The 13,239-nt window shown below is 39.1% G+C and overlaps 1 protein-coding gene across 1 annotated transcript in view; it reads right to left on the reverse strand.

Annotated features, from left to right (window-relative positions):
- Positions 1–13,239, reverse strand: part of gsap (gamma-secretase activating protein) — a 92,290-nt gene that overhangs the window by 54,893 nt on the left and 24,158 nt on the right. Inside the window, exons 7-11 of the mRNA XM_059654791.1 lie at positions 10,074–10,143; positions 8,727–8,776; positions 6,647–6,751; positions 5,431–5,493; positions 3,895–3,938 (exon numbers count right to left, since the gene is read on the reverse strand). Of these exons, the coding sequence (XP_059510774.1) occupies positions 3,895–3,938; positions 5,431–5,493; positions 6,647–6,751; positions 8,727–8,776; positions 10,074–10,143 (332 nt within the window). The remainder of the gene's footprint in view (positions 1–3,894; positions 3,939–5,430; positions 5,494–6,646; positions 6,752–8,726; positions 8,777–10,073; positions 10,144–13,239) is intronic.

Here is a 13,239-nt window from a genome sequence, read left to right on the forward strand (position 1 = left end):
AATACCACCATTGCAGCTGGAAAAGTTTAAATTCAGTTCATACAATCTGATCACTTTATTTAAGCTAATCACAGAATGTTGACTGTGATAACTATCATCAATTGTTGTAAAAAAACTACCTGGTTCACTAATACCCTCACAGGAATAAAGGCAAATGCATGTAACTCCAGATTCGCAGTAACGTACTTGACTCTAGCCATTCAGTTCAGGCCAATTAGGGATGGGTAACAAAAGCATTCTTTGTCAGTGATGCCCAAATTCTATAAAAGAATAAGTTTTAAAATTTAAGATTTAGAAGTTTAAATAATATTTCGTGAATGAGAGGTTGGGTTGGAGACCGCTTTGCAGAACACCTATGCTCAGTATGCACTAAACAACCACACCTCCCAGTCGTGAACCATTTCAACTCCCCCCTCCCATTCCTCAGACGACATGTCCTTCCTGGGCCTCCTCCACAACGATGCCATCTGAAGGTTGCAGGAACAGCACCTCATATTCCTGCAGCCCAATGGTATCAATGTGGATATCACCAGCTTCAAAATCTCCCCTCCCCCCACTACATCCCCAAAGCAGCCCAACTTGTCCCCACCTCCCTAACCTGTCCTCCCCTCCCACCTCAAGCCCCAAACCCATCTCCTACCTACTAACCTCATCCCATCCCCTTGACCTGTCCGTCCTCCCTGGGCTGACCCATCTCCTCCCTACCTACACTCACCTTTACTGGCTCCCTCCCCAGTCTTTGACCTGTCTGTCTCCTCTCAACCCATCTTCTCCTCTTTCCACCTTCCATCCTCCTCCCCCCTCCCTATTTATTTCAGAACCTCCTTCCCCTCCCCCATTTCTGAAGAAGGGTCCAGATCTGAAACGTCAGCTTTTCTGCTCGGCCTGCTGTGCTCATCCAGCTCTACTAATGGTTATTTCGTGAATGTGAGTTTGTTGGACTGTCAAGCATATATACAGGCAAAGATGTATAGATTAGTTTGTTTTTTTCTTCATTTCCACAGCGTTTGAGGTGGAGGCTGAGTGAGTGACTGTGGAAGTTCCACAGAGGCTATGGAGGCACAGGATAAAGAGTTTGCTTGGGGTCCATGAAAGACATGTTAGCATGTCCAATCTATGGAGGTACCATGGGTGGTGCAATAGGATTACAGAGACTAACAACTTGCAAAGCCACTGGGAACAAGTCTAGAGAGAATCAAGATAGAACTTCCAAATCAGCCCACCCAGCATATCTTCACAATGCTACTAGGATTGGGAGGTCTGAATCAACCCTGTTTCTGCACGTCCAAATTTGGGGCGCTACTCTTTTGAAAAAGTCAAGGCCTAAGCCACCTCTCTCAGTAACAAAACTAGCCCTAGGAATGCTCTGCACCTGCCCCCCCACCCCAAAGTAATCAATGAGAAGCTGATACTAAGTTTGGCTTTTAAAAACCTACAGAAAAGAAAGAGTAAAGAACCCCATAGTTTTAAAGCCCTGAGGATTAATCAAGCACAAGAAATATTGCAAAACGCTTGATTTTAATACAGCAAAGCAGTTTGGGGGTGGGATGGGGTGACTTTAACAGGATAAATCCAAACAAAATAATTATCAGTGCATACTCTTAATTGTCAACGTGATGGAAGTTTTTGCAATCATTGCTCGCTCATGCTCCATTTATATTTTTCCAGGAACACTCTGCTACTGACCTCAATATGGCTTTACCCATATACAGACAGAAGAATTGTTTTCCAGTGGTGCAGCAAAATTGATTGCCAATCAGGTGAATGCAACATTAAACCAAGGTACCAAGGAGTTTAGTGAAATTTAAGTCACTGGAGATTAAGGGATGGTACGGTGGCTCAGTGGTTAGCACTGCAGCCTCACAGCACCAAGGACCCAGGTTCGATTCCAACTTCGGGTGACTGTCTGTTTGGAGTTTGCACATTCTCCCTGTGTCTGCGTGGGTTTCCTCCGGGTACTCCGGTTTCCTCCCACAGCCCAAAGATGTGCAGGCCAAGTGGATTGGCCATGCTTAAACTGCCCGTAGTGTTCAGGGGTGTGTGGGTAATGGAGGATGGGTCTGGGTGGGATGCTCCAAGGGACAGTGTGGACTTGTTGGGCCAAAAGGGTCTGTTCCCACACTGTACAGAATCTAAAAAAGGAAAGCTCTCAGAACGCCTGCATCAGAGGTTACAAGCTGTTCCTGGCTAGTCAATTCGTTGTGTTTGAGTGGATACAATTTGCAAGAAGCATACAATGATTTGCAAAAGCTTCTTTTGGCAGCATTTACACATATGCACAATGACCACCAGTTGTAAGAGGACAATAAAATTACTTTAGGCCTCATGATAATATCACAGGGTTATTAATCCAGAGATTCAGGTAATACTCTGGGGATCCAAGTTCAAATTTGATCATGGTGGATTCAATAAAAATCTGGAATTAGGAGCCTAATGTTGTCCATAGTGATTGTCAGGAAAATATCTATCTGGTTCACTAATGTCCTTTAGTGGAGGAAACTGCTGTCGTTCCCTACATGTCCGACCAGCCCCACAGTGTCGTGATTGACTTTTAACTGCCCTCTAAGCAATAAATACTGACCCAGCCAGTGATTCAAACATCACATGAATGAATTTTTTTAAAAGTGGCATGCGGTACATACGAACAAAACCAACTGCAAATTCCCCTCCATCTGCCCGAATGTGAATCTATCGTCACATCCCTTCATCCTGAAGGGATGTGATTGGCTCAGCATCCTAAAACTCTCCGACTAACAGCACTACAGTGGTACCTTCCCCACAGTGGTTTGAAAAGAAAGCTTTTCACCATCTTCTCAAGAGCATCCGGAGATTAAAGGTCTGGTCTTGCTGGCAATGCACAATGCTGAGAATGAAGTTCCTTTTTAAGATTTACTCAAGAGGTGCAAATTTACAAATGAAGAAAATTTCAGAAAAGCACTGCCATAACTGTATGGCAAAATGAGCAACAAATATTCACACCATCATTTTCACCTTCATCTACAGACATACCAAATTAAAATAGTGTGAATTTATGACTATGAAGATCTCATTTTCTGTCGAAGTGACAGCTAGTAAAGCAGTGGTTTTAATTTAAGAAAAGCATGCAAGACCCCAGGACAGAAAAGCATTTATAAGTTTAGTTAGAATAAAATCAAAATCACACATAACAGCAGAAGAAAAACATGCTTTGCAGGCATTTTTGTAAGACACAGCACCATGTGTGCTGCCAACCATTCACTCACAGATGCTGGCAACATGCAGAAGCAGAGCAATTTGATTCTCATAGGACATGATGCATCCCTGATCTAGTTCTTTATGTAGACATAGTTCACTGGTATCTAACAGATTGCCTACCAGTAGCACAACACCAAACTGCTTTCAAATAGCATAATCAGCTTTCAAAATAGAGGATTTACAAGGGGATGTGGCTCAAAAAGAATAGGAAGTTCAAGATCCAGGCCTTCCTCAATTAAGAAGACATCAAAAGGTAACACCAGGCAATTCCATGTGACTCAGACCACTGTAGTGGGCTTGGAAACACTAATCATTTGAGTTGCGAGACAGTTTGTCTAGAGGCTGATGTGTCTCTGTCCAAGTATATTCCATGGTCTCAAAATAAAAGGGAAATGAAAGAAACGCATTAAAAAAGAACCTCTTGTGGTGGTTAAACAAACTCAAAACTACAATTTGATAAAAGGGAACATGCGTAACCATTTTCTTTTCAAAAATCCATAGTAGTTTACACACTGTAAAGTTATTTCTAAAATTATACATCATTAAGCTGTTAAAAGTTAATTCATACAACCCAAGTTCATGTTTATATTGTCAGCACTGCTGGTGACTTCTTAAACAAAAATATAACTACAAGTTGATGACATGGGAATCATGGCTTACCATAATTTTTTAACTGTTAAAGAGAATCCAAGAGGAAATGAAAGCTATCAAAGAACAAAGAAATGCATCATTATAACCAATTTCAAGAAGACCATTCATCACTAACTAGATAGTCAGCACACAATAATTACAAAGAAAGTGGTAAGAATTTGCATATTTTACGTTGATTTGGTCTCAATGAGAGCAACATAAATAAATCTCCCAAAATAGGAGCTTGGGCACATTGAATAGTCTGTCACTGACCTACATAAAACAGAGAACTAAACAGGAAATTCAAGATTTGTGTAACTTCCTTAAAAATCAGTTTCTAAAAATAACAAACAAATTCTTGGCTCTGTGATCTTTCCCCTACTTTTTAACCCCACACCTACTTCTGAAAACTTTCTGGTCAGGTTAAAAAAAAAATGATATTCAGACTTTGACCTCACCACTGCAAGGTATCTAAATTGACAGGAAGAGAGGCAGGTACGGGTAATTGACTATTCTGCGCTTGGGTAATCCAGACAGTATGAATTCCAGAAACACTAGCTGCTTTTTGCTCGATATCATTTGGATTTTTCACTAACTGTAAGTACAATTCATTCAGAAACTTTAAGTTCATTCTACATAATGAATATCACCTTCTGATCGGTTGCCGTGGTTCAGTCACATGGTAAATACAGATGAGGGGAGGTCACTCAAACAGAGCGCCCTTGACCATGTTAACTAACTATCTACAGTACACAAATGCCCAGTCTGACGCCCAATTTTAATTTGTCCTTTTACATGTTTTTACCTTCTGCTTGCTTAGACTTGAAGTTGAACTTACTTTTATTTCGTCCATTTAAAATAAAACAAATACCATACCATTATAGAGTCACTGAAGATTTTTAAAAAAGGTCGAGGTAAATAGATTTTGGGCCAAAAAGGGGAGCCAACTGTTATCAGGTGTAGGCAGGAATGTGGAGTTGAGGCCATGATTAGATCAGTCATCATCTTATTGAATAGCAAAGCAGATCAATTCCTTGTCAGAATTCCCACGTACACATACATGTACAATAAACTTGCATAATCCTCTAAGGCATCATCTTAGTTACTCCTTTCGAAGATTGAAGAGCCAATTTCACATGTTTATTCTTCTATATGTGACTTATCTAGTTATGTAGACTAGCACATCATACAGCCTCCTGATTAAAATTAAAATCGGTGAATGGAAAAAATGCTGACTGTATCACTGCCACTGTAACAGCTATTAAATTCAAGTTTGTACATACTTTACAGTGAATACCCACGCCAGGTGAATGGAAAAGCATTTCAGGTCATTGCATAATGGAATACTCCAGTAATGTGTTGTGTGAGAGCATGTACTGCATCTGGACGAATGTCAGGAATTTCCATATTTATATGGAATATGATTTTCACATGCATATCTTATTTTGCTACTAGATAATTTTTTTGAAGATTTCCTCTCATAGGTCTGTGGAAACATACACCTTTGAGAGCAATACAGAGGAAGAAATTTGTATGGTTAGAAGATATAAAAATAGAACAACTTACCAACTTTTTGTAGTTTCTGTCGGGGTAAAACTGGATGCACATCAGAAGTGTATCATTTTCCTCCTTATAAATAAACAATTCATCATCATTATGGGAGTCTCGGATGGTGAAAATAAAAACTTGGCACTGGAGTAAATGTAACGCGAAACACTTGTTACACACAGAAGGACAACTTACTGTTGTAGTTAATGGAAATCGACTGTTCTCAGTTCTTTAACATGAATGCATTGTACATGTTATCCATTTAGTAGATGTGAAGTGGTAATTTTGCAATTGAATGACTAAATTCTCAACAGTTCCACTTCTGTCATAAGACTAAATTAAAAATAGATAATATCGAATCTGATATGACTCTTCTTCAGGACTTCATACAAAACATTAACTGCGTTTCTCTCCACAGATGCTGCTAGACCTGCTGAGTTTCTCCAGCATGTTCTGGTATTTATTTCAAATTTCCAAAACCTGCAGTATTTTTTCCTGAAGTAGTTACGTAGTAGATTTAAACTTCTCAAGTTAAACTTGTTTTCAACCATTTTTGTTAATGCCTTACTTGTGCAATATTGCCTCAATTTCTTTTAGTTATAGATTCATATAAGCAGCCACTACAAACCCACATTATTGGGGTGGTCACATTTTGTAACTGGCACAGAGTGTCATGGCTGATTTATATTAGGACATTCAAGAGAAGTTACAGGTCTTTAGCAAGGTCAGTGCCATATTACCCTCAATAAACCCAAGCGTGGAAAGAAAAATTGTAACAGGTGATTTCCATCTCAATGCTATCCAGTGAAATATATGGAAGGTGTATACGAACTGAATAGCCTGCAAATTTTCAATGACTGCACACTTTCATGAATAAAACGTACAGGTAAGAAACTGAAAAGTTGCTGATTACAACAGAAATCCTTTGGTCAGTTTTGGTTCAGTGACAGCATTCATAGGGGTGTGTTTTTTTTGGAATGGGCTGTGAACCAAGACCCAATGAGCCCTCACATGTGAATGTGGGATTTCATGGCACTTTACAAATTAAAAGGTTTGTTATGTGTCCCAGTCATTAGTTATCTCTCAAATAACAAAAACAAGTTACCTATTGACATCCCTCACTTTCTTGTGGGACTGAAACCAAATTACTGCAAAGTATGCTGTGTTCCTTTTTTTTTTGAAAATTTCTCTACCCCCAAATGAAAGATAACATTTGCAACAAATGATGGTTTACCTTTTCAGCCGTATAGAACAACCTCTGTCCTTGTGTATCCCACTGTGCCCACAAAATATCTTCAGCAACAATATCTTTGTGAAGTCGATCTGGATTGTGAACTGTCTAAAATAAATTTGACACAAATCCATATAACAGAAAAACAAATACAATTATATCAAAATTTAAACTGATATTCAATTATCAAGTTAACTACATCAAAATTATTCCTATGCTTAAGATTTTTTGATCACAAATCATCACTAGCTGGTGCAAGAAAGGAAGTTAACATGCTTATAGCAATCTCACATTTGTCAACCAATAACTTCTATTTTTAAAGTTAATGACAAAGAAACTTGAGAATAAATCCAGAAGACCCTGCAGTTTTGAACAAACTACAATAATTTACAAGATTGTATTACTGTTCTATCTAAAGTTCATGTCCAACTTACTTCTAACACACAATTAACAAATGATAAACAATAGTAATATACTGTGATCGAGCAATGCACAGCAAATGTGATCAGAACAGAGTCCGTGGATTTCTCAGGAAATCTCCCCAAAAACTTTAAAGGCACAGCAGGTCATCAAATTCCAGCCTCCAAGTTCCTCCCAAAAGCCACTGTGTTATGGATTGCCTCAATGACTAATCCTATTCAAGTTGATCACCCGCCTGTCCTGGGTCCACATGCTCCCTGACTCCAAAAACTGCACTCCAGTGAGGTTGTTGACTTGCTCGCTGAGCTGGCTTGCTTTTGTTCAGGCGTTTTGTCACCATGCTAGATGGCATCATCAGCGGAGCCTCTGATGAAGTGATTTTATTCCACTCCGCTTGGAACTTACACTTGCTGGTCCGTTATGGTGAGTAGTCATTTCCAGTTTTGATCGGTATGGGTTTGTATATGGGGTCCAATTCAATGTTTGTCGATTGAAGTATGAGCGGGGATCTTTGCCAAAAAACTTTAAACTGCACTCCAGTATTTATCTGTTGGCATAATTCCAGTTTTTCACCAATGGCTGGTCTCACCACACTAGATCTTTCCTATAAATTTTCTTCAAACTTTCATCTTGCTCAGCTGCATCAGTCAGTCACTGCTTTCCTGGCTTAGTGGCACCCAGCTTCCTGTGAGCTGCAACTGTCAGAAATTTTCCCAAGCTCTGACTGCAACAGTTGGCTGCCTAATACTGGCTGCAACTTGCCTGGAATTCTAAAAGCAAAGAGATATCCAACAACTCTTGGCTGCCAAATGGGTCCCAAACAAGGTTCACTCAGCGTAATTAAGTTACCTTTTCAGCATTACAGTTCAATAGCCCATTTATTGCATGGAAATTGCTCCCTTTGCCCCTTCCTACTTACTGACCTTCAGTTGCTGTCTATAATCTATTGAATCTTCTATAAACCTGTATAACCTGTTGAAAAGCTTGCAACAAGTCTCTTTCCTACTGCTGCGCACAATTTTAAGTTGCCACTGAGCAACTCTTGAACTAAGCATGCACTGAATGTTATATTTCACAGAAAAGATTAGTGTCCCTGGTACAACAGGATACACAGGAAATGGATCTCATCATAACAGTACTAACTTTGCACACTTCTTCAAGTTTATATTTTATTAAAAATGCTTCTTGTTACTATGATCAGCTAGCCCTGACAGAAGTCTTCAGAACAATTTCTAAATCCAAATTGATCTCTAGGAGATAACATGGTGTAGAGCTGGATGAGCACAGAAGGAAGGGCCTGAAACATCAGCCTTCCTGCTCCTCTGATGCTGCTTGGCCTGCTGGTGTTCATCCAGCTCTACACCTTGTTATCTCAGATTCGCCAGCATCTGCAGTTCCCGCTATGTCTGATCTCTAGGAGTGCAGTTCATTTCATGGAGCATTTCTACCCTTTCCATACAATCCTCATGTTTTCATACAGGGAGATCTGTAAAATACCGTGAAATCGATGCAGACAACTCAAAATCAGAGCCTTCAAGAACATATTTAGCAGAATTGACAACCAAATTTGACTAGCTTTGTTCATCTTGCTCCCTTTAAAGCAAATTGCAACTCTAATATACAATAACCTTCCACCTTATTCCTCAGAAAATATCTGGCTTACCACTTTGTAATCTTCTTCAATAACCACTGGTATGAGAATATGCTCAATGTCTGAACATGAAAGAAAAGAAAAGGTGATAGGACATACAAGTTTTGTTGGATATTCATGTTTCTGTTTAAAATACAACATTCTGGCACTGAGATGCATTCATGAAATTATTTGAGTGCAACAAAATATTATAAATTCAGGTAAATGAAAGAAGAACCTGTAATTACAGAGATGCTACATAAAAGACTCACTATCTTCTTTGACCATTAAGGAGAGAGGATAAGTACTTTTTTGTAAAATTACAAAATGTACGATGCTGTATGATGTATAATATGCCAATTTGTTTTTAAGGTCAAGCAGCATTTAAACTATGAAGTAAACATATTATGAAGCAAATTAGAGGGCACCTGTTAGTAATGAAAATTTGTATATTGGCAACTGCTTGTTAATGTCCAACTTCAGGTCTAGAGCAAACAACTGGTATTATTTTCCAGTATTTTTCAAATAAAAAATTATTCATCACTGAGTTTTCCATTCTTTTAGTTGCAATGTATTACTGTTTTATGAATGCAACATTTGAGCCAATTAGATGAAGACTTTGAACATAAGAAGTCGAAACATTTTTAAAAATGTTTAGAAGAACAATGTCTGTACATGGCAATTTAACCAAAACTGTTTGCTCGATGTACTTTTTGTAACTTTATTTGCAGATCAGGAAAAACCAAAAAAAAAGAGCGTTCAAGACCCGTGAATAAATCCTCTCCCATGATTTGCCCACTCATTATTTGTCAGGTTCTCTTGCACTTTCTCGCCAGATATGGCTACTCTCCCTCCTTGCCATTCCGGCCTCCCTCATCAGCACTTCAATGTTTATCAACGTGTATGCTCTCACCCCAACTCTTGTCGTCATTCCAACCAAATCCCTTATCAAAGAAAGTGATCCTCATCATCTTTCCCTTATGGTGGCCAGTCCAACATTTGCTTGCCATCTTGCTATGATCTTCCATAGGTGCCAGAAACTGACCCCCCCCCCCACCCCCCGCACAGCTACAGTTTTCTACCACTGACATCCTTCATCTTGCAGGTAGCCAACCTGTCAGTCAATCTGGTAAGATGCTGTAAGGAAAGGGACTTTCTTTTAAAAAAAAGAAAAAAAAATGATAATGAGGACCAGCCATTAAAATCAGCAGGATTTCCAAAACCCCAGAGATCTCCCAAAAAGAGGGTGGCCAGCTCCCTTTCCATAAAGACAGTGGGGAGCTTGCATACAGAAACATGCACAACACATCGCTGTACTACATTAGGTACTTGTTTGCATTTTCCCTTCAAAATGAAAATCAGTTTGAATGAACCACTTACATCCATCCTCAGAAATTACCAGCAGGTGGTTTTCAGGAAATGGCTTTGCATCTGAAGTGGGATAGACAAACTGCAAAAGTAAACTTGGTTAAAAATAGACAGACAGACATTCTGAAACATGCTGGAATTAACTTTGTTTAAAAAGTCAGCATATTTGGTGATACATGATATTTGCAGAGGCTGACAAGCATTGACAAAAATACAGGCGTGCAGCTTTCCAAATGACATACTAAACAGGAACCATTTAATTCTTCCTTCAACCTGAGCAGCAAATCCTGAGTTATCCGGTAAGATTTTACAGAAGTATTTTGAGAAGTCAAAATTTAAAAATACTCATCAGAAACCCTATTTCCAATACCGGTTAATTTAAAATTACCTCTTTACCTTGTCACAAATCCCACAATGGAGATTCCTAGACAGGGGCGTTCCAGTACAAACCTACACAGGAACGTTCAGCCTAGCAGAGTAGGCAGTCTTTAGACAATCTAACATCCTTTTACAGCACAGAGTGTTGTATTCAATATTACTTGAACATCTAACAGCCACTTTGACAGCCATTCTGAAAAGTTGAATACGCAAGGTTAGAGAGGGAGTTACAACTTCAGGTGGGTGATCTAATCAGTATCAGACCAAATGATGGCATGTGCTAGCAGCAAACAACGTGCTTTGTGGCTTTCTATTTTTGTTAGCCCATATAACATATCACAAATGATGGATTCATGTTGTGCTGGATATCTGGAAGTTTATTAATATCTAATTATGTACCCCAATACAAGCATCCCACACATGTACAGACACACACGCACATGCGCATGCACACACACGCAAAAACAGCTTAAGTATGTGCTTGGGGGATAGTAGAAACTGCAGATGCTGGAGAATCTGAAATTTCTGAAGGGTCTAGGCCTGAAATGTCAGCTCTCCTGCTCCTATGACGCTGCTTGACCTGCTGTGTTCATCCAGCTCCACACTTTGTTGTTATCTAAGTATGTGCTTGCTTAGGTGGTGACTACATTACTTACATGATTGGCTGACTAGCTAGCTGGCCGCTTGCAAACTGAGAAACTATCAACTCTTAAAATGTACAGAGTAAGATATTAGAGTATCACATATTGTAATGCACCGAGCTGTCTAAGGTGTTGGAGATCTTTGTAGTAATATAACATCCCCATTCTTCCCTTTGAGGGGCAGAAAACCTGTTCTAATAAGTAGATACAAAGATGCACCTTGGTACATTCCCTTTATACATTAAGGTAATGCACTAGCATATGTACAATGCAACTTATGCAATTCCAGTCCTTACACAAATGTCAGAACTCAGCCGCACAGCTCCTCACTCTGCGGTGTAATGTCTGTCATAATGGATGATAAACATCATCCATTAACAATGTCTGGTTGTTGTCAGCTATAATACTTGCAGTTTCAGAGTAATCCTCTGATGATAGATGGCTGGTCGTGTAAAAGTCAAAAGTATCATTTGATTTGTCATTGTCACAAATAATGGTCAAATTCAATGTTGTATGATCTGGGCTGTACACATCATATCTTCCACAGACCCACGCATTTGTACAAAGATCTGAAACCTGATACTTTGTTCTGTCTCAAAGTTGGGAAAGCTGCTTGCATGCTCTTTGATGAATGCTCTTAAACAGCTTCTCTTCTCTTTCTGATAAGCATTGTCTACAGGTAGTTAGATTGCGTAATTAGAAAACTATGGAAATCTGCCTTCTAAACAAGAGTGCAGCTGGTGAAGGAAAACCATTTGTCTTAAAGAGATTTAATCTAGCTAATCCATACAGGGAGAAACTACTTGCTAAGATTCTCTGATCATGGATTTCACGCAAGCAGTCTGTTCAGCAAGACCATTAGCTGGATGATAATGTACAGAGGAGATAATGTGATGCATACCCAACATTGCACGTGTCTTGGAAAGCTGCACTGACGTACTGTGGACCATTATTGGGTACATTTGGCTGAGGACTATCAACAAATGAAGTATGGCAGTCAGTCAATGAGTCAACAACTGCTGCACTAGTGGAACCTTGATTAGTCTCACAATGATGGTGAGAAACAGTTAGACACCAGGATGTAGTTGTAACCTTGGACATGGAATGTATCAGTTGTGATTTTGCATCATTGCTCAAAGGGAATCTCATGTGGAATAGGAGGTTGTCTCTGTTGTAGTCGTTGAGGTTTTACATTTTGCACAATTTTCAGTTGATCGATGGCCTTGTTGATACCTCAAATGCTAAATCGTGTGTTTCTTGTGTTGCAAAGTTGGATACAGTATTTGTGGATTGGGAGGCAGGATGTTAGAATTTAGTGTTTATAAAATATTGGTGTTTGTAAAATGAAACAGTGTGTGGTCCTTTTAAAAGATGATGTGCTTTTCCTATGCTTAGAGTTTGAAAAAAAAAAGGACGCCCATGAGCAGTAGCTTGTGGGTTTGCAGATGTAGAGAGGAATCAGGTTGAAACATTTGTATCAAAAAGCTTTACAGTTAGCAGCTAAGCAGCAGCTTTGTTTTATGACCAAGACAACAGGTTTTGAATTTAGCCAGTCTGAATCAGGCACTTAGATAGCAAAAACCACCTTAGATCTGGTGGTTTTGACAACATGGGACCAATCCTATTATAAGAAAGTGATATGTCAAAAATATAAAAGGAGAGGGCAGTTAGACAATTACAAGAGAACTGTCAGCTAATAAAGTTAACAAGAGACAACTACTAACCCTCACAGTCTTCTCCAAGTCTTAGAGAAAGCACCATTTAAATCAAAAGGTTCCAACAGCACAACTAGTTAACATTCCTGACAGAACATTCGATGAAAATGGCACAGGACATTCTGGAAGACATGTAACCTAGCTGTAATTTCGAGAGCCTAAATTCTATTATTTTACATAAATGGAACTTGTGTTTATTAGAACAGCATACCATTAGAACCATGTTTTATTAGGGAATAATTAGATGGATTCATTCAGTTTGTTAATAGTTTAGCTAATTTATTCACTGCAGGAGTTAGATAAATAAATTGTTATTTGTTATTTGTAAGGTGAGTGCCAGGGATTTATTTATTCAACCACCACAAGTTTCTGAAAGGCACTTTTCACACTACTTGTAAAAGTTATAGAGCAAGGTGCTCCTCTTGGGGCATCTCAGTTTTAGTT

The sequence above is a fragment of the Stegostoma tigrinum genome, chromosome 25, assembly GCF_030684315.1.
Source record: "Stegostoma tigrinum isolate sSteTig4 chromosome 25, sSteTig4.hap1, whole genome shotgun sequence".
In the NCBI taxonomy this organism is placed as follows: Eukaryota; Metazoa; Chordata; class Chondrichthyes; order Orectolobiformes; family Stegostomatidae; genus Stegostoma; species Stegostoma tigrinum.